This window comes from Platichthys flesus, chromosome 14, assembly GCF_949316205.1.
Source record: "Platichthys flesus chromosome 14, fPlaFle2.1, whole genome shotgun sequence".
Classification (NCBI taxonomy): Eukaryota; Metazoa; Chordata; class Actinopteri; order Pleuronectiformes; family Pleuronectidae; genus Platichthys; species Platichthys flesus.
The window spans coordinates 15,532,514-15,559,779 of record NC_084958.1 but is presented as its reverse complement, the minus strand read 5'-3'; the positions used below and the strand labels follow the sequence as shown (position 1 = coordinate 15,559,779).

The following is a 27,266-nucleotide window of genomic DNA, read 5'->3' as shown; positions in this document are numbered from 1 at the left end:
ATGTGGGGCAGGGAGCTTCCCAGGAGAAGGCCCCGGGATCAGAACAGGCTTATGGACTCAGCACATCCTTTGTGAAGCGGTGAAACACTAGCTGCACGTCTAAGACTGGCAATCGGGGTCTGTTTGGCCTCATCGCCGTGATGCCCAGGAGAGAAACACGAGTGATGAACTCTTACACACAAACACAGGAGGGGGATTATCATGTTCCACCCAAACAGTGAGTACAGTGGACTGTAACTGTAGATGCCTTTGTGTTGTGATTGTGTGACGTGTGATTCCCATGAACACTGGCGGGGCCGATCCGTGGACTCTTCATGCCGATAAATGAAAGAAAACTTTTCGAAAAGGATTTTTATTCTATCCCAAGAGCTATTTAGTCTTTATTCTATTGTTTTGGGAATGAGATGAGAAGTTTGATAACACTTTAGGTTTGATAAAAAAGCTGTTTTCTGTAAAGCTGCTTTCAGATATGCACGGAATCTTCAAGAGGGGCTATATGTGAGAACGCCAATATCTGAGTCAGTTGCTGTGGACATACTCCAGAGTTTTTCCTGCCAGCGCCCTCTGAATAATGTCAGAGAAAGAAAATGTGAGAAGACATAATACATTCTCATGTGATGTACCTTTCTTGGTCAGCTGGAGAACAGAGGGTGGCGGCGTGGCAACTTTCATCGCCAGCCCATAGGCGCCCCTGAAGGAGTGGCTGTCCCGGACGATGAAGCAGCCAGGCTCGTTGTCCTTCAAGACCGAGATGGCTGAGGGAAGAAAAACAGAATCATGAGGCTGCTCTACGGTTCTACACTGACATTTCTTACTCGTTTATTAATCAGGGTAAAAAGTGGATTGTACCTTGATCCCTTGAGATATCTGGCTTATACCAGAATTTTGATGTGTCCTGAACAAACTTGACAGTAAGCTGCTTGCTGGCAAGCACATCTAAAAAACAACACACAATAATCAGGCTCAAAACAGGCTGAGCTAGTATCCGTTTGTGTGTTAGCATCACCAATGTAGCCATCAGTTTGTGTAGTTTACCTGGCAGAGGTGAGGCAGTGCCTGGTGTCAAAGATGACAAGTCAGGCAAGACACTGGGGAAGGGGATGCTCACAGAGCTCCCACTGTGGGGACTGGAGAACCCGCTGGGGGCTGGAGAGGCTGTTCCGAGCGAGTGCTCCCCCTCTGACGCCCTCTTCTTCTCAGGCAGAAGTGGGGGCTGCACCTGGGGCATCTGGAACTGACCCTGACCGTCCATGGAGGTCAAAAGATTCCTGTCCATGCCTCCGTTTCCCAGCAGAGAGGAGCCGGGGCAGTCCGTGCCGTAGCCGTCTGGCTCGTCGAAGCTTTGAACCGAACTGTGGCTGAGAGCATAGCGAGCCATGCAGCTTCGCTGGCTGCTTCGAGGGGAGCTGTGGGCGTTGGGGGCGGGGTGGATATGCGGGTGGTGCAGGGGAGGAGAGTGGTGGCCATAGTCCAGAGACATGGAGTGCTGCGGCGGTTGCCTGGTGGAGGAGTAGCTGCTCAGGGAGGAGTGGCGAGTCAGCAACGGATGCTCTGGCCAGGACTGGCTCATGGATGAGCTGTAGTAAAGAAAAGAATGGTCACAAATTTCAGCAGTAACTCACAGACAAGCTCATATTCTAACTGTTCATTCCTGCCTTCCCATGGTAGAACAGTTAATGCTGCTTTAAGTTTTCATCAAGGCAAGATATCTACCTCTCTGTCCGTTGAAGGGTCCCGACCATTGAGGACGAGTTTGTAGCACTTGGCATCCTGTGGCAGTTGATGGAGGAGTCGGGCAGCCTTTCAACCCCAACATGGCCGATCATCTCCGAATATTCCCGGGGCTCTGCACAAAAGCAAGAACACAAATCATAATTCAAGCACTCGCAACTAACTCAGTCACCTTAACCTGCCGGAACAAGATCGGCAAGATCCAAGAATTACTGCCTGGAAAATTGGTGTCAAATGTCAAAACAAACTCGCAGCGTTAAAGAGAAGAAAATAAATCCTACGTCTGAAGAAACATTTTATGGTTTCTTCCCTGACTTCTATTGTATCTTTCCAACAAGTAACTTGAAAATCCCTTATTTTGTTTTTGTGTAAACTTGGTTGACAAACAAACAAATGGACAGGGGTGAAAACATAACCTCCAAAAACTCAAGGAGAGGACAAACATTTAAGCAAAGATTACATTGGTTATGTATGAAATGGGAAAAGGTCCCTCGGGGAATATCTCTCCGTTCTCTCAAGTAACAAGCAATCAATACTGGAGTTCAGTTGAAAGGAAAACTGTCCACATGGCCCTGAACCCTGGCCATCAATCTGCATTAAACCAGTCACCAATTACCACTGCCACAAGCCATGGAGTCAACAAATCAAACTCGACTGCATCGAGAAAATTAAAAGCCCTCCACTATAATTATCTAAAAGCTTTATTTTAATCAGTCTAAAGAGTCTGGAGCCTCCAATCTGAAAGCTCTATTCCACCTAGGGCCTATGGTGCAAAGGCTTCTTCTCGTCCCTGTTTCCTCTCTGTGGACACACACGCACACAAATGTTTTTTTGTGTCATGTCTCCTGACCCGTCGTAGCCATGGGGATGTGGCGGTTCTTGATGTCTGGGGTACTAAGAGGCACAGCATTTTGTAGATCTCGATGGGAACCAGGCGGTCAGAGGACAAAAATAGGGTGAAAATTAAGGTTAGGGTTCGAGGTTCAAGGAGAGATCATCAGTCTATCAGAGTTCATACACATTTGGACCAATGGATTTCCATTACTTTTCAATAACTTCCATGACCGAACATTTTGTGAAATCTCGGTGTATACGTGAAAACGTGACAAAAGGTAGTATTTAAACTAACAATGAGAATTCCAAGGCATACAGTATACCTTAAATGACACAATTCCAAGTATGTCTGCTTATACTTTTTACGCTTTTAAATAATTCATATTTAAAAGGATATGAATTTTTAAAACTCAGCGTAAATGAATGAAATGAAAATATGAATTTAACAAATTTCCATGACTTTTCCAAAACTTGAGGGATTTTATATTTTTCCATGACTTTTCCAGGTTTTTCATGACTGTAGGAACCCCGGTCTATGCACGGGTCGATCCTGACATGTGCAAACTTGTGCTCCTGTGACAACACAGGGCAGAAACAACACGCCAAATAAAACACAGTTAACTTAATGCAAACCATCTGGGACATGACATAAAAGTCAGCAGACAGGCTTCGCACCAGTATTACAATAAAAAAATCGACATGAAAGGCTTTTGTTTTGCCATAACTGCACAATTTTTCTCAGAACGATCTCACAGCCAGGGTTTATTCCACCTCAGATAAACACCACAAAGGAGACAACAGCTCAAACACGGAGAAAAACACGGTTTTTAATCCGAAGAACAATACTGAAAGAAGGAAGTCCAAAAGAAATGTTTTCTCCTCAGGCCGTGACCACGCAGAAATTCTCCAGAAACCAAACAACGAGGGCAGAGAGCGGTTAGGAATCTCCCCGCTTTCACATTTGCGAGACGTCTTGTTTTTTCGGCCCCGGCCTCAAGACCGCTAAATTCCACTAACAACAATCTCACCATTATTAGGCGGCGCAAAGGGGGAGACCTCCGATAGCTCTCGAGGTAGTGGGGCCCAAAACAGGCAGAGGCACAGGAGACATGGAGGAAGACTCATGTAATTACCTCCTACTCACTGCCTCTCACTTTATGTAATTGGTTTAGTGGAGAGAAACACAAGTTAATATATGGATAGGGGGAAATGTAAATGTTTGCACAAAGAAAAGAGTTTTAATGTGTTTTTGTTCTTCACGGCACTTTGCATCCATTGTTTAACTTTTATCATTAATGACATTTTCAGACATGAACTCAGGAAAATGTGCAGAAAATCGGGTCCTGACCTTTTCCTGAGTTTGCCTTTCATGTATGAACAACACAATAGGAGATTTTCCAAGTAAGGTGCATTCATAACAACATGAAAATGTCCGGAACATTCAGGTGAGAGGGGGAAGGACATGACGTATAAATTCCACGGAGGAAATCACAGGTTTGTGTACGACCCTTTTCACCGAAAGCTCTGGAAACTTATTGTTTTTCCAGTTTGACATAAAAAAAATGAGTCAGTTCAACTCTAATTTATTTTTGTTCTTCACTGCGCTTTGGTCAATTGTCTAACTTCCTAAAATAAGGTGCTTCAAATCCATATGCTTACATAAAGTCTAAAAGATCTGTGGTTATACTTTATAAGAATGACCTTTCTGTATTTGTCTTATATCCTGTTAAATGATATGGAGAAGTGTTTTCCTGCACCACTGTTCTGTGTCTAATTTCAATCGCTGCCGGCGAGTTCACAAAGAAAGAAACGCTTTCTTCCCTCAGATGAAAGATCATTCACAGCAGCTTCATGTGATGCGTAGCTTTCTCAGGAATGAAGAGTTCAGTTCAGAGTGCAGAGTTGAACCTACCGTGGTCTGTTCTGTAGCCGCCATATGACTGCACGCTAGGAGATGGCGTTTGCATGTGGTCAATCAATTCTGACATATTTTTCACTGGGAACAAAAAGGAAACAAGGACACAACATTAAATCGAACCTACGCTGATTAGAAAAGCATGCAAAAATCAATCACTCCAGCAAGAGGATAAAACAGGAAGTGTTCACTACTCACCATACGGTGTGGGTGGAGAGATGGGGAAGCCAGGAGTGGGTGGGGTCATATCACTCCCGGCCTCGACCCTGCCGTCCATGTCTGGGCCCTGAGCCTTGTAGTCGGCGCTGTCTGTCCTGAACAACATGCGATGCTGGAAAAAGCAACACACACACACGTATAAAATAATCATCCATTTAGAAAAATAACCAACAAAATAGACACATGCAAGCACCACTCATGTGCAGTGTTTACCTGGGACTGTGGCACACAGGGGGAATACGTCCGCTGGCCCCTGTACTCCTCCGGCCCGCGCCACCCTGAGCTACAGAAGCTCGGCTGATCCGCGACTTCACTTCCTTGGCGACTCAGACTCCGTGTGGCCGCCACCCGCCCCTCGCTGGACTGGACAGCTGGATACACACAGGTAGACAGCAGCAAGCAGGTCATTAAACATTAACAGGCGTTCAGGCACCATGATTTTGTTCTTTCACAACTGCTCTTATGATCACACTTCAATGCAGAGAAAGGAGTGAGCCGGGTTGGCTGTTTTCACGACTTCCCTCTGTAAGGCAGGGGCTGATGACATTTTTATTTAGCAAGTCCATAAAGTGAAATGACCACACCGTTAACCCCCGGGGCGCTGCCTACGGTCAGGCTTTGAGAGGGCAGCTGGGGAATTCAGGGGCTCCGGAGGGTGGAAGTATTTGTGTGAGTGTGTGAGTCTGTGAGTGTGGGGGGTTCAATGTTGTGACGACTCTAAAGACTGCTGCCACTCAGCACCAGGGTGTTAATTTGAGCCCTCCCAGTGAGCTCCGGCCCCCCAGTCTTGAAGAATGCTAATGGGGCAGAAGTGCCATTATTACTCACTTGTTAGTCTTGGGGAGAACATGGTGACACAGATGGTGCAATGTGTTGCTTCATTCATGCTTTCCATGTGTCTGCAGGAGTTTGTGTGTATAATTGATCCTGATTGTGTTTCATTTTGTCTGTAGAGGTGTGTATGACAGTCAACACATGGATGTAAAGGACTCACATTCAATCCCAATATTTCTGTAACCTGAGAGGACGCCAGGAGAAGGGTTGGGCAACATCACTTATACAGTACTGTGAGGCAACAGACATTTAGCAAGGTAGCTGTCAACTTGACTGTTTCTCCATTAAGCCGATGTTTGCCGAGCTGCAAATCAGTGAGACGTTGTAAATTATAAAAACATAGTTTTGCTTGCAAACTGTTTCTTAGAGTCCTTGAAAATATAAATGATCACATTATACCTTCAGAAGAAAATGTGGCATATTTCTTTATATTTTGTGTACTTAATATACATTTTGATAAATGATTTTGTGCATACTGCACAACAAAGCTCAATAGGAGTTGTAGACTGTCACATAACAACATAAGTAAGATCCTTCATAAATGTCATAATTCTGATACCCAATGAAACCACTGCAGATATACTCTAAAGAGTTTTCTTGTTGTTGTTTTCTTGGCTAGACATGACGTTTTCATTGGCCCAAACTGCTCCTGCAGCTTTTTCTTTGGTGTCCGGTAGAGATCATCATAATAAACACACTGTCAAAATACTCCACTCCAAGTAAAAACCCTCCATTATAAAAGTAGGTAAGAAAGTACTGATATAATTATTAAAGTATGAAAAGTAAAAGTACATATTCTGCAAAAAAAATCTCTCTGAAATTGTTTTACTATTACATATATAGTTTTTGACTTAATCTTACTCCTTTATTAATGTGTATGCAATATTTTACTGTTGAATATACAGTTAATTACTTTATATACTTTTGGGAAGTTTAATATACAGCAGTACATCATATTGTAAAAGCTAATGTTTGTAATGAAGCTGTCATGTAAGAACCATGTATCTCTAAAAAGTTCAATTTGGGTGAGCCACAGCTTCAACAACATATTGTTCAGCTCATGCTTAACATTTTATTTATTTTAAAGTGGGAGTTTTTTCTAAACACAGAGCAATGATTCAGTTTATTAGAAAAAATCTGAATCATTGAGATACATGGTTTTCACTTGACATAAATAAAAAGGCATTTGAATCTAGGAAGTAACTAATAACTAAAGCTGTCACATAGAGGTAGTTGAGAAAAGAAAAGTGTGGTATTTTCCTCTGAGATGTTGTTTAGCTAAGTACAGTACATCATTGAACTTAGTTACATTCCAGCCCTGCTTGATATGCACAGACAGGTATGCCGTTGGAAACCAATGAAAAAAACGTTGCCTCCGGGCTCACTTGTTCCTGTTTCGGAAATTCCTCAGGCCTCCCCATCTTGTGGCCCCCTGCAACCACATGTACAAGCTGGAGTGTGATTCACGCACCGCCAGCACTCATACAGCTCTCTGCCTTTTCTCTGCCTCACTGGATTTGAACCAAAGTCAAACATAATATAACCAACAGTAGAATGGCTTTAAGGCAGTCAACACTACTGAACACCCTAACCTTAAAAAGAAAGACAAACCTGACAGGAAATGTTCATCGCTTTACCACTGATGAAAGATGGTCATCAGCATAACATGATGAAAGAAAATTACAAAATATTGCTATAACTTAAGGTAGCAATTTTCTTTCAAGTGTTTACAGTCTGGTGATAGAATACAGCTGATGAAAGAAATTATTTTATTTTGCAAAGATTGAATCTGTTCCTGGGATCAGTTTCAACATGAATGAAGTGGAAATAACTTGGTGGTCATAACGTTGCATAAGCTCTGTTAAAACTCCTAACCCAGCAACACCATCATTTTAATGTTATATCACTGAAATAAAAATAGTCCTTACAATTTCAATAGGGCCTCTCACCATTCGGTGCTCGGGCCCTAATAAAGACAAATGGAAGTTTGACCACAACACTATAGTCATAAGGAGAGCATCTGTTAAAGATGACTCACATCAAAATAAACGATTGTATTTTAAGTAATGCTTAAAGCTTCTACGCACAACAATGTGTCAAAGGACTCTGATTTAGTAAATATGTCTATTCCCCCAAACCCAATCTCTATAAACCTCCACTGAGAGACGGCCATGTTCAGAGAGGTCGATGACAGCTGCTCTCCCTCTCTTCGTGTAGCACACTGATCAAGCAGTCAGATAGCTGGGCCGACAAGTCAGGACAGCGCTCCCTCCTCAGAAACACACTGAAAACATCTGAAAACCTGACAACAGCTCTGCTATTTCTGCCACTAAACACGCCCGGTGGGAGAGAGAGAGAAGGTGGGCTTTGATTCCTGAACTGTGTCGTGCAGAAGAGGAAAAGCTGAGGCTGTTCGAGAGGAGCAGTTTCAAAATGTTGGTCGCGTGTTCAAAAAAGTTGTCGTAAAACATATTCTCGCAAAGGACTGTCACCAACTTCTTTCTAGGAGCACACTTCCACACCACATCACCACCACCACACCCGGACAGTCTGACTATCTTACCTGTCTGCTGCGTGTTTGTCGGGGTTGCTGCGTTACTATCGTTGATGCCATTGGTGCATTTGCCCGCCGAGCTGTTGACGTGCGTGCTGCCATTCCTCTTGATGGAATTGCTGCGGCTGGATGTCGGCACGAACGTGGGATCCAGGTCCATGATGAGCTGGTTGAGCTGATCGATGGAGTTGTCAATGTCCATCGTTAAAGATTTGAACTCGTCATCCTGTTTGTTGTTGTTGTTATTGTTCATAGTTGTCTGTTCCTTGATGGGTGCAGTGTTTCTCAAAGTGTCCACTGTAGTGTCCCTGGTCGGGCCCTTGGGTTCAGCGGGTAGGCCACCTTTGGGTAAACTGACCCCCTGCTTGTTTCCTGGGTATCTCTCTGCATCGTTTCCCTCGTCTGGCATGTAGATAAACTGTTGTGCAGCAACCATCTGCTGCTGGCGAACCCAGGACTGTGTGGAGTAGCTCCCCTGTCTGTAGACGTGCTGCTTGGGCATGGCAGCACTACTGGGATTCGAGGAGGCCACCGAGTTGCTCCTGGAGTTCAGACAGCCCCTTCCAGACTCAGCGAAGACTCGCTCATATTCCTCCATGGGTGGGGGTGCGGGAAGGTGATGCTGGGTATGGCTCGGCTGCTCCTCTCCTCCAGGACTTCCGAAGCCATCCGACAGCAGGGAGTTCTGGCTGCTCTTGTGGCAGGACGACGACAAGGTCCCCAGGCTGTCCACGCTGTGCAGATCATGACCTGTGATCACCTCATCATCCAGGATGTCCGTTTCCCTCTCTCGGGGTCGGGCGTCCCCGTTGATGTGCACCTGTGCTGGAACTATCGTCTGGATGCCCACCCTAGGGCCTTGGTCATCCATTTCCTCCAGCGAGGGGTCCTCAAGACCGAAGCCGCTAAGGAGGCGCTTCAGCTGGACCTTCTCCTGCTGGCTGGGGCCCTGCTGGTTAGCCTTGATGGTGGCTGTGTTGGCAGGCGTGGGTCTGTCCGCCCACAGGGAAGTGCTGGACAGGCCAGAGTCACTGCTGACGGAGAGGGCGTGGTCGCTATGGTCAGGGCTGGAGGTGCTGGAGGTTGTGCGGGCGCCTCGGCCCAGCGTCGCCTCTCCTCCGCCGGGGCTCCTCTTGTTGGCCGCTTTGTCCTGGGTTAGGCCTTGAGAGCGGGGTGCTGCAAAATAGAAGAGATGCAGCGCTTGATAGAGTCAGCTGTCAGAATGGGCACACGTACACACACAGGGACACACAGCACAACAGAGACTCACACAGACAAACACAAACTGCACAAAACCGCAGACAAAGCAAGACTCTGTTAACAAGCACAGTCATGTCGTCCCATGAACGCCTTCTTTTTAAGACTCTGTTGATGACAAAGCTCAACACTTACAATCGCACCTCACCTCACAACAACATTCCAGACAACACAAAGCATCAGACTAAATGAAAAACTAGGACATTGATACATTGACAAAGAAAAAAACATGTATCGTGTTGCTAAATAGAGACAAATCATTGGAATCCACCCCTTTTGATATTCTAACACAATCTCATTTCAAGCAAATACATTCCAGTCATTTTGCAATAACCACTCGTCTCTCTCCATTGCTGCATGAACAGCATGCTCGGGTTATATAAGAGAGGTTAAGTCCACTGTATGCAACTACAAGAGTCAGATGGCTGAGGAGCTTCAGAGTCTGACCCCTGCATTCCTCACCCTGCTGTGATGAATCCACCCTTCTCCCTCTCGCTTGCCCCCTGACCCCCCCGGCATATGTCCAAACAACCTCCTTAATCTTCAGAGGTAGAAAAAACACAGAGGTCAGCCTTTTTGCAAATCCATCACAACTGTCAAAAAAAATAAAGTTAAGCAACACTTTGGAAAAATGTTGGCCCGGAAAAAAGTGCACAGTCACTCTATCTCTCTCTGCATCAACCAAAGAGGCTAAACATGACTCCAATGCTTCTCCCTCAATCAGCCGCCTTAAGTACTAGCTCAGTCAAACCGTGACTGGAGGACCTGAATACCAGACGCGCATGATAAAGACTCCCCCTCCTCCTTTTCTCAAGAAAGCTCCCGTATGCATGTATGTATGTGTGTGTCGTTTACCCCCCCCCCCCCCCGGCTCACACGTGGAACCATGCATCTGGGCCTTGAGCTGCCACACACACACACACACAGTTCAGCTCCACCGGGAGTTTTCCGTCCAACAAATCTCTCTCGTAACATTCCCTCAAGGGAAAGGTGCAAGCGGCTTTCAAGACACATGTTTCAAGACAGATGTTTCCCCTGTTTTCCCCAAACACTGGCCATCTTTCTCTTTCTTTGTCGCTCCCTGTCATCCTGCCTCTCTCTTTTTTCACTTCCCTCCCCTTCATGGCCAGCCATCTGCCTCGAGAAAAAAATACAAGAAACAAAAAAAAAAAAAACTCTTACCTTCGCTGCCACTGCCCACAAGACAAGGCCTGTCTCCGGTAAAGCCAAACTTGAAAAGTAGAGAAGGCCACGCAGGCAAAACCCGAGGACAGCAGTCATGGCTTCTCACCAGCAGATAGTGGTCAGGGTCAAATCGAGAGGAGTTGGAATAACTTGGCCCTGCTTTCTTTCTCTGCTGAGAAGGTGAGAGTGTTTGCACTCCACACAGAGGGGGGGTACCTTGAGATCTCCAAATAAGGGCAGAGGAATGTAAACAAGTGGGGCGGGGTTTAGCGGCGTGGGCGGGTCAGGAGAAAGAAGTAACCCGACCTCTTGCCCTGCGTTAGGGGACTACCCCGCTGAAAGGAGGGGGGGGCCCAAAGAGGATCAGAGAATGAAAACAACATTCCTGCAGCCAGACTTTTTCACTCTGTAAAAAGACACTTTTTAATTAACACAATCTAGGGAGAGCGTGGCCTAGGGGATAGTGCGGGTGTTCTGCAACAAGAGGGTTGCTGGTTCGAATCCCTCTCTTTCCCATCTACATGCCTAAGTGTCTTTGGCAAGATACTGAAACCCTAAATGGCCCCTCGTAAATGTTGAGTGTACTAAAAATGTAAGTCGCTTTGGACAAAAGCGTCAGCTAAATGACCTGTAATGTAATGTAATGTTGCCTTCTACTTGGAGTTCTGGGCAATTTTCATGAAACGGCCGCAGCCAAGTCATTTTTCTTTCCCTCTTGTGCATCATGAAATTGCACAACAGCCGTTTCCTCGTGCGAGACGTCGCAGTGGGACAGATGGGCCTCAAACTCAATTATGCGCTTCAACAATTGTTTTGGAAACTGGTTTTTCACCTATAGCGGGATTACACCGACTCGAACAAAAAAAGCCACGGATGGTTAACCAAGTATGTTCTGAACTTGAGAAAACCATTCAATCCATTTCTATCTCCAAATCACAATGTCGGTCATTGTGGTGTTGGCGAGTCCCTGAATAATCCACCAATTACAGTGCAGAGAGACCGGAAGCTGCCCCCCCCCCCCCCCCCCCTCGCTGCAGCTCTAGAATCGCAGGTCTGGTTATGAATGGCTATGTAATTACCCAGCCCTTTCCATTCCTCCTCAGTCACTACCATCCCGCTCGTCCTGAAAACCAAAACCATGAATCGAAAAGCATAATGACGAACAACATCGTCGTCATTTTTTCTTCCGCCCCAGGCTTCCACATGTGCATCCGATGTGTAAACGACAGCCCTCTGGGAAATCGCACTGTACCGCGTCTCGTAAAATCCTGCACGCTATCGGTACAGGACATACTGTCCATACAGTGTGGACAGGAATCACTGAACCATCAAGTCACTCAAAGTTTTGGGGGGTTTTTTGCTCAGGTTTTTAAGAGTTCTCCACTGAGAAGTGTTCAACATAAGAGGATCCACTTGCTCAAAACATGGGAAGACCACACAAACAGAAACGTTTCTTTCTACAACAACATCCTGGTTACTATGGACAATCCACGGACTTTGTTATTTCACTTAACTCCTTTTTTGGGAAATGTTTAAATTGATTTTATCCTGCAAAACGACTGGGTTTGATATGAGCAACACAAACCTTAGAACTTATGTAAAGTAAGATTTTCCCAATTCTTTATATTGGAAAGATATAAATATAATATATGAACATTATTATTTTCATAAGATTAAGTTCAATTGCTCCATATAGTTAACAACCATGTTGAACCTTTACACTCAGGTGCACCTAAGACATAATACATAAATTTAATTGGTTAGTTTTGTATTCTCATTTTAAAATAATGTATTTTCAGTAATGGTAGATTGTTCCATTATTTTCATGACTTCTTGTATATCATTCACTCCTTATTTATTGACAGATGGATATTTTGTAACTTACTTTGTTCTCTTGTTGTTTGTTTTCTAACCGTTATGTTCCATCATATTGTCCCTTCCTCTGCTCTGTTTCCCATTTGTAAGTGTTTGGGATCCCCTCGAAAGGGATATGATACGTCTGGGTTTATACATCAAATTTGAAAATAAATATAAAAGCAAAATCTGTGGATTATTCACACTAAAGAGGAACGACTTCCTCCTGTAACAATGTTGCAACTCAACTACATCCATATAACAACACTAGTGAGTGAGAAGTTGTATTTTTAATATGGCTGAACCAACCCTTTACAGAGTCAGTCAAAGTATGAGCCTCGAGGGGCCACACATTATTCTCTCAGGTGTGATCTTGCCAGCACGTAATTTTACCTCATACGTGAGCCATAACAATAATCATAAATAGAGTTCAACAATCCACTCCGGCAACCCGCTGCGGGTCGAGCTGCTCAAAGACAATGACCTGCTTCGACAGTGAACTCCAAGTAAACAACCGTTCTGGAAAAACAATCTTCTTCTAAAAATTCAGCTCTTAATTCACACGTGGAGAAAAACACACAATCTCGCCACTGATTGGAGGAAAAGCCATTGAAGTAAATGAGGTTTTCTTTTCACAAACTTAGCACTACAGTGGCAATGGCTTCTCAGACTTCCTCCTCCTCCTCCGCGCCGGCCGCTGAGTGACAGCCTCTCACAGGCTAACGGGGCCTGCCGGAGGACTGGTGGTAAGTAGATGTAGAATTCCAACAGAGCTCCCAGTCTTTCCTCTCAGATGTAGCGTTTACATGAGAAAACAAGACTGTAAATATCCCACATGAATGCTTCGGAAAAAAAGGCAAGAAAAGATATTGCATCTCTGTTGGGTGTCTTTAATGAATTCTTAAATTTGAGTGGTCGCTCTTTAAGTGGATTTCCAGAGGTGTGATTTAAATTCTGTATGGAAGGTTGGATATTTTAGACGAAAATGAACACAAAAAAGGCAGCTTCATTTTAATCAAGCTGCTTATAAAAGCACTCAATGAATACTGGGAAAGGGTGGATCTGTGTTTTAATGCCACCACCACTCCGCTCTATTCTGGGAGGTTGTTGTGAATTCTGTGGTAGAGTGGAGAGCAACAACCGCAGCTAGGACGGGACGCCCCGACAGGGTGGCTCGGAGCATGTGTGTGTGTGTGTGTGTGTATACGGGCGCTAGTGGGACTGTGTGTGTGGGATGGTTTTAAAGCATGCCTATTCATTTGATGAAACAACAAAATAGAAATCTCTTGAGAACTAGCTGCTCTTCCTCTGAAACCAGAATTCCCCACATACAACAACACTACTCCTCCCTGCCCTTCACACAGGAATAACACTGCTCGTCATGCCGCACATACTCCGAGCTGGAGATTTTCTTAGCTTCCATTTCTTTTCTGCTTCTTTTTTCGCCGTAATAAAAAACCCAGGCAGACTCTGTGGAAACAAAACTTTTACGTCACACCCCTGAGCAATAACTCCAGTCAAGCTACCCACGGCTGCAACATAAACCAAGCTGCTGGCAACTGTGCATGCATGTTAATGCAATCACACTGCACTCCCCCAATAACACGGGGCACGCTGTGTTAATTCCCGGAGAGAAAAAGAGACAAGTTGTGTGTGTGTGTTTGTATAAGTGAGCACACTGAATAGAAAAAAGTAGCAACGACAGAGAGGAGGGCAGTTTAACACCTAAATGACACCCAGTGCAATCTCCTCTAATATTTGTGCTTAGAGAGCATCTACCACATTTAGAAGACTTTGACAAAGTTATAACAAAATATAACCAAACGCAGCTAAAAGTCGAAACAGTACCTTCGCCGTCACAGAGGTTCTGGTAGGAGTCCCAGCGGACGAGAGGATCCGCCGTGTTGTAGTCCACAATAACATCCGACCCGTTTTGCCACCTGTCGGCACCTGAACACCCAGAAACAACATTATTGTAGCTACTGCATCTGGCTGGTTTCCTCGGTAATGTTGACGTTACTGTAGCATCTGTTACGGCTCAAAGGAGGAACAGGATATGCATGCGTAGATATTTAGGGCCTAGCAAAAATTCAGTGGAATTATATCTCAATGATATTTAATCCCTTTCAGACAAAATACATTTACATTCACTTTCTTGCTATGTGTTATATGAGAAGATTGACCCCTTGTCTAACTGAGTCAAAAGACAAGTAGCAAGTTCAAACAGCTAATATTTGTCATTGGTTTTCATGATATATATGTCATATTTTTGGAAGACAACCATGATTGGAAATATAAAATCAATACAAATCAGTGTATAAATCATTCAGTATCTTACAGTCACATAACATGTTATATATTTTTTTCCCCCGGAAAGATGTTTAAAAGATGTACTAGTAAATACACACACACAGATGCATACAACGTAGCTTCATTCCTGTGGAGCTCTGGGGCAGCACATGCTGTGCTTCTTTACCTCTGTCAGCACACACTTCACACTACATTTCCCCTCTGTAGCATTCCACATCCCCTCTCACCGGGGGGCATAGGGGGAGGAACAGTGCACAGGACGGCACAAGGGGGTAAAATGGAGAAAGCTCTGCTTTTCCAAAACAGGTCTCCATGTAACAGTGTTTTGAAGAAGGTGAAGAGTGAGGAATCTACCTGGGATTCTCTCTGGTCCCTCGGAGAACACCAGTTCCACTTTCCCGTAATCTGGAAATCTGGGATCTGGAATATGAAGACACAGGAATGCCATTCAGAAAAAGGGAAACATGAATTGTGTTGTCTGTGAGAAGAGTTTTCTCCCAGGACACGTAACATGTTCAGGAAAACAAGATTATTGGCCTGAAACTGCCAACTCTAAATTGAGTCCAGATTGAGCCCTGCAGATGCTGCCTGCAGCAGAGGAGTTGCCAAAAACTAGTGGCAGCACGTTGAGACCCGTCTTTGTTGTTTGTTTGTTTTTCTTTGGGCCTACCTTTGCTGGCGGTCTCCATGTCCTCTTTCTCAAACATCAGGTTGTAGCCCTGCACTGCTCCGGTGTGGAACTGGAGCCGGAAAATGGCTTCACGCTCTGAGGATTGGTCGCTTTTGTGATAGCATTTAATCTGCGAGAGAAAAAGCATAAACATTGTGATTTCTACAGTGAGGACTGACGTCAGCATCACCGAAAGGACATCTTGTTTTCTTTCCCCCTACCATGATGTCCCCTTTTAGTAGCTGGGCGGGCGCCAGGGTGATGCATACCCGGTCCCGGTGGCCTGGACCGATGTGACTGAAACAAAAGCAACAGCGGAGTCCGTCAGAGGGAGTTTGGAAGCACAGGCGTTTACAGAAAGCAGGGAGGATACAAAATCACCCTTAAGCAAAGTTAAACACAAAATCGCTCTGAAGCACGCCGTCACTCTTTGAAGAGAACAATAATGTTGGAATGGCTGTAGCACATGTGTACGCCACTTACTAGATTCCAGATGAATACACCGCTTGCATCCCCTGGTAAACCCTGATGTAGGGACGACAAACTGAAAAAAACAAAAGGTACAAAAGCATTGAGAGTGTGCCCCTCGTGTTCAGATGGGTCTACGCACAGCCACAGTGCGATAAGCTGTTGTTGTGAGAGCGAGACTTCAGCTCCACATGCTTCAGCTCCCTTGTTGTTTCAGTGAAATTAGCGAAAACAGCAATTTACTTGCAAACATGGGTGTGAATTCCCATGGGGTTAACTGAGAACCCATAATGAGGTTCTTCTCTGGAGGAGTTATGTTTATATGAGTGCTTCTCTTTGTCTCAACATGTGCGTATTGGGGGGAAAAAAGATATAAAGCACAGATAAGTCTCCGTCTTGTTTACTGCTCCAAGTCTGATGTGGTGGTGCCGATTCTTTTATACTGTTGTGGGAGCAGCGGCTGTATTTTCATTGGGTGCTGCAGCTGTGTGTAGTGGTAAACAGTATGAGTTGAACCTCCGGTGGCGTCGAAGTTCGGTATCCCGTGCAGGATGACGCAGTGCAGGAACAAGGGGGAGGCGTTGATCTTCATGGATCCACTCAGGAGGCTGTTGAGGATCCAAACATACCTGACATGGAAGCATAGAGGTGGATATGAGAAAACAGTCACAACCGGTTCAGAAGAGGCCGGGATGTCTTGTCTTTGAGTCACAACAAATAGATTCGATCCTCCCTACGTGGTAAACATCCATGAGCTTCAAAATCCACAACTAATACTGTGTATTATGCAGCAGTGGTGGATGTAGGATTTTTCTAAATCAGGGGCCATAAGGGGGCCACAGTTTGGACAGAGGGGCCAATTCTGTGTCAAACATGGTTAAGCACAGTTCCGGATTCAGTAAGACGCACATTTACGTCATTCCTTGTTATTTGCTTCTATAATATTGTTGTTTCTTTGTTCCTGGTGTTTTGTGTAAATATGCAACCAACTTCAGAGAAGACAATCTGCTTTCTGTTTACACTGACACACACATACCCAGTGTACATGAACTGTCACATGAAGTATAAAAAGGGATTATTACTGATGTAGAGCTTTAAAACGTCATTTTCAAATTAAAACGTCTCCGTATGGATGCAGCCTAAGCTGAGATAGCCTTTTTGACATCACTACGACACTATCTTGGTTCCGATCTTAGACTTAGCAATAGTTAAATGATTTAGGAAAATAAGATTATTTACTTTCACTCCTGCCTTTATGCTGAATATTTAAAAGTTACACCCAGCAGTCAACTTTTGAACTTTTGCTACTCGCCAAAGCACAGGATCATTTTGGTTTTGGCACTGAACTCATCATATCGGGAGACACATTGGAAATATAATCTGTCCCTGTTTTCATTGACGAAGGTTTAGTTCAGGTTAACATGACAACGTGGAGAAACCAGAACAAAACAGTTGAGGTACAGTGTGAGGGAGGATGACTCACAGCGATACAGTACAGGGGGTTAGGGTTACACCAGGTTACCGTGGGATCCCATTCTCATTTCAATGATAAACAATGACAAGGCTTTTCGGGGGGGGGGGGGGGGGGGGGGAATAGGGAGACAAACAGCACCGGGACACCCGAAGTGTCATATTGAAGCAGGTGCGTCAGGGACATGAATGGGTTTGGACGGAGACGTGGGTCAACAAAGCGCCAGCAACAAGACACGGTGAGTAAGACGCATGCTGCTGTGCAGAAGGGCGTGCTTGTGTTTTGGGTCTTACCGCTTCTGGGAAGGTGTCATCAGCGCTGAGACCTTATCATCGTAGTATTTCCTCATGGCGAAGCGGTCCAATGCCTGATCAGCACTTCGAAGGAGACAGAGAGACACATTAAGCACTTTGGGCAATTACGACCCGAGAGAGATTATACTCTCTGCTGCGCCGTAATTGAACGGTGTTAATCCGGACTCTGCACTTGGGACGACACACACATGCATACACACGTATAATGGACAAGAGTGAAAGTAACCGGAGAGACAGGGGATTCCAGCAGAGAGGAAGAGAATGCCAGATTTAAGTAAACACGGAGGGGGAGAGGAGGACAGAGAGAGGCCAGAGTGTGTGCACAGCTCGGCTATTCAGACAGGCCTAAAACCAACAGCCTTTTCACCAGCGCTCTGTTTCCCTCTTGTCGTCCCTCTCCATCTGCTCCCCCCCGAATCTATTCTATTGTAAAACCGCCTCATTGTTTTCCTATCTCTTCCTCTGCTCCTCTCTTTTTTTGCCCCCTGTCTTTCGCGTTCACCTTATAGGCCCCGGCCTCCCTCAGCGGGACACAAACACCGAAGGGGGGCAGAGGTTGGCTAAAACGAAGGCTTATGTGTGCTCATGCCACAATGTCGGCTGTGTGCAGAGAGGATCTACATAGTGGCACAGCACCAGGCCGCCTCTCCAAACGTTTGCCACATTTCTTGCCTTTGCAGCAACAAGCCTCTGAGGATTTGTCTGACTGACAATGGTTACAAAATCCAAATGGCTTTTTTCACCACGATGAATGGATTTCGTGAAACCAAAACCGTGGCCAGAAGCTATTACTGTAACTTCCATGTTTCCAAGTTGATTCATGCAATTCAATACAGCGTGATTCATGGCTTAAAGTGTGTGGGTTTTCCTGTGACTTCTTATTGACTCACTTTCTGATTCACCTTGACACTCAATTCACCAGGGGTAACCGAATCAGCCGCGGTTCAAGCGATGACATGAGTCTTAGTGGACTGTTGTTATCGTTCGCTGCCAACGACGAGTGGGTGCACGAGCACTATTATAAATCCAAACTGAAGTTCAAACATAGGTAACATTTAGGAACATAACAACAGAGACATAGTTGTGGTTACCTGGCAGACACGTCGGTGAAATGCACAAATGATGAAATGACAACACCGATTCGACCTTTGCCGCCCTAAGGAAACAAGAGAGGACAGGACATGAGTCACTACACATTCCTTATAAGTCTAAATCAGTACAGAGTTTTCTCTTTATTTTATAAAAGAGAAAGAGGCACACCAGTATTATTTTGAGACAGAATTTGTACTTTAATGTTACAGAGCACATTAACATTCGAAAAAAAGTTGAATTAAAGAATATGTAACGGGAAACTAATGACCGCGTGGTTAAATGTGGAGTCAAAGCTAAATGCTAATGGTACAACACAGCCTGTGGATCCTCACCCTGCAGTGTATAACCGCCACATGTAGAGGGTCCGCATTGAGCCAGCCCTCCATGGCCTTGCAGATGGTGCAGATCTTATCCAGAGGCGGAGCATGCAGGTCGGGCCAGCCTGTGTCCAGGGTCTGCGAACACATCATATGCTGTTATCATATCTGTCCACACAGCCAGAGGCCTCATCCTCTGTCCCAGTCTATTAACAATCAATATTATGGTGCTTGCTGTGACTGCTTAGACACAGTTGATCACAGGGGATGAGTAAGATCCACTACGTCAAAGAAACGCATTGTGTTTTGTTCTTTTCCAGATACTTGTCCTGATAAGACTTTAAAAATGATGTTCACTTAAACATACTATATGTAACTGCTGAACTGATGTCAATCATGTTAAGGGATGAAGTCATGTATTCAAGTTTTTTTTTCACGTTATGCATTAAAGGACAGTGAATCATCATAACCCATTACAACTGAGCGAACCATGAAGGGCAGAAACAGCTGACTGGCTAACTGGCTAACTGGCTAGCAGTGTTTCTGTCTTTGTCATATGCCGTTTGCCCCGGAAGTAAAGACAGGCCGCAAGTCAACAAACTATATAACATAAATCTAGTAATTTGTATACACTCTTATAAGAATTGCTATATATCATATTTTTAAACTTACCTTCGGGTTCATTCTCGAGAGATCGTGTCTTCTCTCAGAGAGGTTGATAATCTAAAGGAAACATACAACAAGGCCTGTGATTTAAAATGTTGCACTAGGAGATCCATACTTTTACGTCAATGCTCCCTCAGAGCCCATCTGCCCACACATCAATACTGTTTGCACTTTGACAACGGGCTAAGGCTCATTTCAGGACGACTCAGCGAGCAGAGCAGGAGTGAGCACTGACCAGGTAATTGTCTGCATGCTTGGACTTGAGCATCCGCGTCACATCCTTCAGGTTGTGCGAGTAGACCTCCTCTGTGCAACCCCGGGGGAAGGACACTGCGATGATGCGCTCTGTGATATACGTGAGGTCCAGTTCGTATCCCTCCTCCATCTTTGAGTCTTGGGAACTTCCTGTTACAAGAGATCGAAGCAGACGCGCAGCAGGATAAGTTTCTTCAGTTACCTCATACACCATTCCCGCCTACGGCAGGTGACCTTACTAGAGTCAATATTTGATGGTCAAAGTCCTCAGCTTTAGTCATTGTGTCCAAGTTTCCTGCAGATATCCTTAAAGAATGACCTCAATTCCAGATTGTATAACACAGAGTGTCTTGTTTGCACTGCAACGGTCAACAGTCTGTGTCACACATACAGTGCTGGTTGTATCTTAACAATATACCAAGGCCTCTTTTTTAAACATTAGCGATGATTGTTGCTTATCCGTGCAGCAAGGAGAGAATCAGCACTGTGGGATCCAAATATTGGCCACAAGCAATCTGGTCCCCACAGTCAGTCAGTCAGTCGAAGCTATAATGACAGAGTTTTCAAAAAAACTTTCAATGAATTCCGGTTGAAACCAGTTGCTGTAAATCCCTGAGTGATGGCGTGTCCCGGTGACCTCATGGACATGAACTTCCTGGAGAGAGCCCACCCCCTCCCCGCAGAGACACACACACACACACACATCACTAGTCATCTCTGTATATTCAGTGCCAGTGCCAACACTCGTGCTGACAACTCTCGTCGATCAATCAATAAGTCAACGGACAACTACCAGCTTTTAGTGTTCCCGGATTTATTAATGAAAGGGTTCACTGTTCCTGTCCGTTTTTATGTGAATGCATTTATTTTATTAACATTTAAAATGTAAGACAATATGTTGAATATCCCAGAGCATCTTATTCTAAATGTTTTGATATGAATGCATTTAGATTATAAAGATAATATATTAAAAGTTTTGACTGTTGGTTGGACAAAACAAGCAATCTTAAGTCGTCACCTTCTGGGATCTGGGATGTTGTGCCATTTGTTACTATTTTCTGATTTAAAACTTTTTTTAAATATTGAAAAATAAAATACTTTGATCACTTTTATTGGTAAATAAAAGTAATTGGGGATAAAGGCTGTGAAAATTGTGAAAAATAGCCACATACGTGCTCCAGGGCCTAAAATGATTTCTTCAAATTGTTGGTACAGTGTTCAAAAGACTTCAAAAGGAAGAGGCTTTATAATGTAATAACTAAGAGACCAGCACCATTAAAAGTTAAAAAGGGTTAAATTAAAAAAGTAATTTCAAAATACTTTTTATTTTTTGTCAATTGTCTCATTGATGAATGAACTCATCGTTTCAGCTCTAGTTCTATCCCTGTCAAAGTCTTGTTTCAGAATATTGATGTAAAACCAAATCATATTCATTCACAAATCCAGATTTAGTGTCTAGGTCAATGACTGACACCGTTCTTTCAATGGCACCAAATGATTAAACTATCAAGAATGTGTCCATCAATTATGTCGGGTCACGACTGCAGGCTACAGCCTATCACTTTGGAGGGGGCCAGAGAGGGAGCCATATACCGCGGACACTGTAGCCACAGTCTAAAGCCCCTCCGAGTGGAATGAAAGAGGCCATGTGTATGAAGAGGTCATCCCTTGGGAAACAGGCCCGGGTGTTTTGTGAGGGTGGGTGTGTTGGTGGAGCTGGTGAGAGTGTGGGGGTAAGAGGTCTTTGGGGATTGCTGGAACTAATGGCGGGGTTAGTCTATTTCCCCCGGGACTCTGAGGAAGAACCGTTGACTAATGGGAAATTAATGAACAGGTCGGCCAGTACTTAGGCTCAGTGTATCTCCGGGGCAGGGCTACGGGGAGAAAGCTGAGTCGTGTTTTGGAAGCGTCGAGGTACTGTGCTACGTAGAGATGGGAAGAGTATCTAATCAACACTTAACCTCTACAAGATTGAGATCACTAAATTAATATGGTGCAACAAAATACTTCAACATTTTGGGAAACACCTTGAAAAGATGAGTGAAAAATGTAAAGACTGCCAACATATTGCATCTTTGAAGTGAGGGTGAACCTTAGCTAAGCTTTTGCCTGTAGCTTGGTTAGCATAGCATAAAGACTGGAATCATGGGGAACAGGCTAACCTGGTGTGCAATGACTTACTTGCTAAAGATGTAGCATGTTTCTCCCTTTTAGTCTAGTATTTACTTTTTTCTTTTTTGGACAAGCTGTTGTGCCGTTTGATGGATTTTTTTTTACCTAAGGCAAGCCATTTCCATCCACTTCCAGTCTTTATGCTAAGCTAACCAGATTAGCTAACAGAACAACATTGCAGTGAGGAAGTGGAGATGCGTAGTCCGTCTGTTCTCAAAGCATTGGGCAAATAAGTGGATTTCCCAAACTGTTTATATCTAGCTGCTAAAACAACAAGCCATGCAAATCCAGAAAACTTGCCAATGTATTATATAATAGAATAAAGGATAAACTTCTAAATATAAACATGAGGCTTGTTCATTTCACATGAATAATTAATATGCATCGCTGCACTAAACAACATACTTTTCCTCCAAAGACCTCTCACTTCTCCCACTCATCATTCGAGCCCACACGAGCAACTTGCCCCAGCACGCACTAAAGATAATTGGTCTTTAATTTGCACTGACTGCTTTTGTTCCTGGTTTGAGGCACAGCATTAGCTCACAAAGGCAGAATAAGCAGTGCCAAGGAACTCAAATCCCAAGCCCACCCATGGCAGTGGGCGCAACTCTGGTAGAGGAGAGGGGAAATTCGAGAAAACGGGTTGCCAGGTCTGCTATGAACAAGCTGCAACAGGTTTACTAAGGTCAGGATGTTGGCGGATTAGGGTGTGTCTGGCTCCCCCAGCTCCAGACTCTGCAGGTAATGGCTTGACCCGGCTGTGTGCGTGCTGCCAGCCACGTTCACACAAGCATGAACAGCTCCAAGTGCCTTTACCTCAATCGCCCAGAACAATGCTGGGAATAAATTAATCTGACATTCCATTTATGATTTTCAAAATGTTGGGAAGACAGAGTAGGAAGGCATATCCAAGTGCCGGGACAGAGCCTGATTCTATTTCAGGAGCCACACCCTTCACCTGGCACACACGGTATGGAATCTTCCATTTTGTACGAGCAGGTGGACCATGAGATGAAAGAAGACAGCATCACGTAATAGGACATAAGCTGTACGATGAACTGACTCAAAATCTAGTCATCAGCAAGTCAGCCCCTAAGGGTTAAGCCTAATCATGTGAAGGCTGACCTCATGGCTGTTTTCATTCTTGAATCCACTGTGGTGACAAGGGTTGGCAAAAACTTGACATGCTCCTCTTTCACAAATAATACGTCTCTGCCCGGCCTGGGGTTGAGCCACAGCAACCAAATCCGTTGTCGGGAAAAGTTTGTTTGTATGTGATTCGACTGGGTGCAACATGACCCTGGCTGTTTTTTCCATTAAAAATCTCTGTGTGGTCATCATCATGAAGATCGCTTTTACTAATTTTTTACAGAGCACTGAAAGGAGAAAATAAAGTACAAAGAAAGAAGCTTCCATAACAATACTAACAATTTGAGCAGGGACTTCTATTTTTCTCCACCAAGAGGTCATGTTTTCATGGCCGTTTGTTTGTCTGTCTATCAGCAGGATTACTGAAAAACTAAAAAAAACTATTTCCACTAAAAAATAAATTGTGGGTTGGGTCATGACCCAACTAAGAATTGTTAGTCTGTCGCTGTAAAATGAGAGATTTCCACTACAAATTACCATCCCTTAAATGATTTGTGCGTTTGCTCAAAAAGTGTCCCAAAGCTTTAAAGTATCACATTTTATTGTATTATGACACAGAAAACCATTAAATCCCTATAGTGGAGAAACTGAAACCACCAGGCTAGATTGACCAAAAGAGATATAAATCTACCCAATCCAATTATTTCTATTTAAAAAAATTTAATGGGATGAAAATTGGTTTGGAGATGCAAAGTGTTTTGGAATCAATCAAACCTCCACTAACACTATGCCTGCACACATATGAAAGTAATCCAAGCATCCCATCCCCCTGCTCACACTGTGAATCAAACTGAACTGCTTCTGTTGGCTCCAGCTTCTGGTTTATGATTGACATGTTGCGGCAACAGCCTCCATTTTGTGACAACTTGAATATTTGTATAGGTCCATTATCCTGAAATTATGTGTGTGAAATGAAAAATGGGCGCTTTGATGTTCATGACTAACATGAAGAAAATACTATTTTCCAAATAGAACCAAATCACTTGCAACACCTCAACACGCACCTCATCTGGTACAGACTGCTGTGTTGCTACGGCTCCAGCTCAATGTGGGGTGTTGAAACCCATCCAACCCTGCCTTCTAGGAACTGGCTCTGTTTTTGCACCCTATGGAAAAATGCAGCCACACATACAGAACACTACTGTCTCTTTGGGAGACTCTGGACAGATTAATGGTCCTCTAAGCTGTTTGTCTGCAAACCTGAGTAACACCTAAAGAGCCATAAATGCTTCAGGAAGTCTGGCTGCCTGTGGGGCTACTGCTGGCCTTAAGTGTTTCTTTTTTAACTTTAAGCATTTACTGACTAAATCCTGCTAAATTTCTTCCTATTTGCCTTGATTTCTGCCTGGCACATGAAAATAACTATTCATGCCTATTTACCACTCCATCAGCTTAGAGGAGTGGGGCCACCAGAACAGATGTTTCTTGCCCTCGTCCTCTTGCTTTAGCCCCCAGACAGCATTTAGCATTCACATCTAATTGCCATCTAATAACCTTGATACCATCAGCTTCACTACTCCCCCCTTGTATTCATACTTGGCACCAGCGCCCGCCTCATGATGCTGGATAACTTGTCCACAGTGACATAACAGGCTGGTTTAAGGGCCCGGAGAGGGACAAGGCCCACAATTTTTTCTTTTGCCTGACAGGGGCTCTATGTGTTTACGCTGAGACTTTCACACCCATTCACTGCTGAAGAACTGAAATAAACAGAACCATGAGAACTATTGAAAGGAAAGCCACAGAAGAAGGGTGCCAGGCATTTTTAGCAAGTTTATTGTCTAAGCCTGGAACTCTAACATGTATTTGTGCCACTTTTTGACTTGATTTGAAGGGAATAAAAATGACAGCCCCGGTGCTGAACAAATCTGTGCACCCTAAGGGCCCTTAAAGTACTCCCTAATTACAGTTTTCTATCCCAAGGTCATAGTGGAATGCGTTCCAAAATGGATTACGTTCCCACTCTCGCTCTCGCTCTTTCATTCTCTCCATCTCTTTTGCACTCCCCTCTCTCTTTCCCCTGTTCTTGCCCCTTTATTACTTTCAGCCTCTCTCCTTCCCCGGGTCTCCTGCTCTCTGTTTAATGGCTTACACATGTCAGCCAAGTGGCCGTGGCACTGCTGTGACACAGTGAAATGCCCCGGTGCTGTGTCCCATGCTGTTCCTCCCGGGGTTAGATCACAGTGTTCTGCTTACAGTACACAACCCCGGGCCTCTCTGCCAACCCACCTGTCCAAACCACACTATCAAGATCCCCATTCATCACTCGCTCTGCCCGCCCTTTGTAATTGCCGCCTCTTATCAGTGAGAGGAAAGGGACACTTTGGGTTTCTGACGCACAATTCTTTCTTCGCCCTGAGGGGGAAGATATTGTTCATACAACTTTAACCTCAAAATAGAACCGGCAACAAAAGCTATAATTGCCAGTTCAAAAACATTTCTCCTGTCTTACTCGGCCTGTAATTAAAGCTAATCTTGAAAGACTTTAGCCTGCAAAATGCTGAAGGAGCGACCTGTATGGTTTATGATGCTTGAGGTTGTATGTGCAGGTGTGTGTTTGATTTTCAAGCAGGTTAAAGGGAGGTAAAGATATTCAGGTCAAGAGGGCTGCCGTGATGTAAGGACAGTTTTACATGTCATCAACAGTGGCTGCCGGGGAAGCATAGCCCTAAGGCAGCAAATACCACGCAGCAGCTGTAGCTCAAAGAAAAGGACCAAACTCTCTCGATCCGTTTGTCTCCATCATTATCAGCCGGCCAGTCCCAACGGTCAAGAAAAGGACAAACTAAAGGCTTGAGCTCTGTAGACTGCTGGGAACAAGAATGGGCCCCCATATGTTTCACATTATAAAAAAAAAGGTCTATGGTGCACCGTGGCCCACAACGGCCAAGGAACCCCAAATTATAAGCTACTTCAAAACACAATTCATTGAGGAAAGACAAAGGAGGCTGTAAAAGCTGAAATAGACACAAAGAAGAGAGTGAGGGCAAATCCAATCCAAAGGCCTTCACAGTGAAAATAACCACAGGCTCAGGGCTTGCTCAGTTTGAATGAGTCCCTTCTCTGTCTTTATACACACATACACACACACACACACACACACACTCACACACACTGTTTTAGTATTGCTCAAAGCCAAAGCAAACACAGACTGGTGCCCTGTTTTGCAGTTTTGATGTGAATGAGCAAAGGGCACAAGAGAAGTAGACATGGTTGAAAAGTGCACAAAGTGTATGCAAGTCTAATCCTGCACAAACACACACACACACACGAACACACACACAAACACACACACACACACACACACACACATTTTGTCTACCTTTTAAAGCTAGAAACTTTAGAGTCTTCCTCCTCTGGTTTTCTTTCTAAGTCAGAGCTGCTGCTGCTGCTGCAGGGGAAGAGTTGGTACAATGTCCGGAGTCAAAGAGCCTTCAGCCCCGTCACACAGGCTCCGAGCAGGCTGGTCTCATTTTCTCCTCCGCTGGAATGTGCTCTCAAGCCCCGATCACTGCTGCTTCCCTCGGTCCCGGTACCTCTTCTCGGTGTTTCTCCGTGGAAGTGCCGCGTTCTACTCCTCCTAGTACTACCACTACGACTCCCGCTGTAGTTGCTGCTCAGCCCCACACCGACCCGACACTTCCCCCAGTTCGAGGTGCCGCTGCAGCCGCCGCAAGTCCTGGCACGGGATGGTCCTCCTCCTCCTCCCACTGCGCCGCCAGGGCCGTCTCCCCTTTTCCCTCCCCCTACGTGCGGGCCTCCTCCCCCTGCCTCCCTCCATTTGTTCTCACACTCACCCCTCACACGCAGACAGACTTCCTCAAGCCACCGCTACCCCCACCAGGACCCCCCAAAAGTGTAGTGATAAAAAACTAAAATAATCATTTTCAAAAGGCAAAATACCCACAAAGCATCAAAGGATACCATAGATCCATGGATTCTATATTTCAGATCACTATCCCAGTTGATGCTCTGACATTTGTGAATGTGTGCGGA

At 44.7% G+C, this 27,266-nt stretch overlaps 1 protein-coding gene across 1 annotated transcript in view; it reads right to left on the bottom strand.

Moving 5' to 3' along the window:
• Positions 1-26,960, bottom strand: part of LOC133968576 (tensin-3-like) — a 31,276-nt gene extending 4,316 nt beyond the window's left edge. The window contains exons 1-20 of the mRNA XM_062404710.1: positions 26,593-26,960; positions 19,927-20,096; positions 19,698-19,748; positions 19,041-19,163; positions 18,708-18,772; positions 17,596-17,679; positions 16,348-16,460; positions 15,847-15,907; positions 15,585-15,660; positions 15,364-15,493; positions 15,048-15,113; positions 14,232-14,333; positions 8,097-9,263; positions 4,913-5,070; positions 4,679-4,811; positions 4,478-4,561; positions 1,714-1,846; positions 1,036-1,577; positions 850-936; positions 624-755 (exon numbers count right to left, since the gene is read on the bottom strand). Coding sequence (XP_062260694.1) covers positions 624-755; positions 850-936; positions 1,036-1,577; positions 1,714-1,846; positions 4,478-4,561; positions 4,679-4,811; positions 4,913-5,070; positions 8,097-9,263; positions 14,232-14,333; positions 15,048-15,113; positions 15,364-15,493; positions 15,585-15,660; positions 15,847-15,907; positions 16,348-16,460; positions 17,596-17,679; positions 18,708-18,772; positions 19,041-19,163; positions 19,698-19,748; positions 19,927-20,076 — 3,457 coding nt within the window. The 5' untranslated portion in view covers positions 20,077-20,096; positions 26,593-26,960. The remainder of the gene's footprint in view (positions 1-623; positions 756-849; positions 937-1,035; positions 1,578-1,713; positions 1,847-4,477; positions 4,562-4,678; positions 4,812-4,912; positions 5,071-8,096; positions 9,264-14,231; positions 14,334-15,047; positions 15,114-15,363; positions 15,494-15,584; positions 15,661-15,846; positions 15,908-16,347; positions 16,461-17,595; positions 17,680-18,707; positions 18,773-19,040; positions 19,164-19,697; positions 19,749-19,926; positions 20,097-26,592) is intronic.
• Between the last annotated feature and the right edge of the window lie 306 nt (positions 26,961-27,266).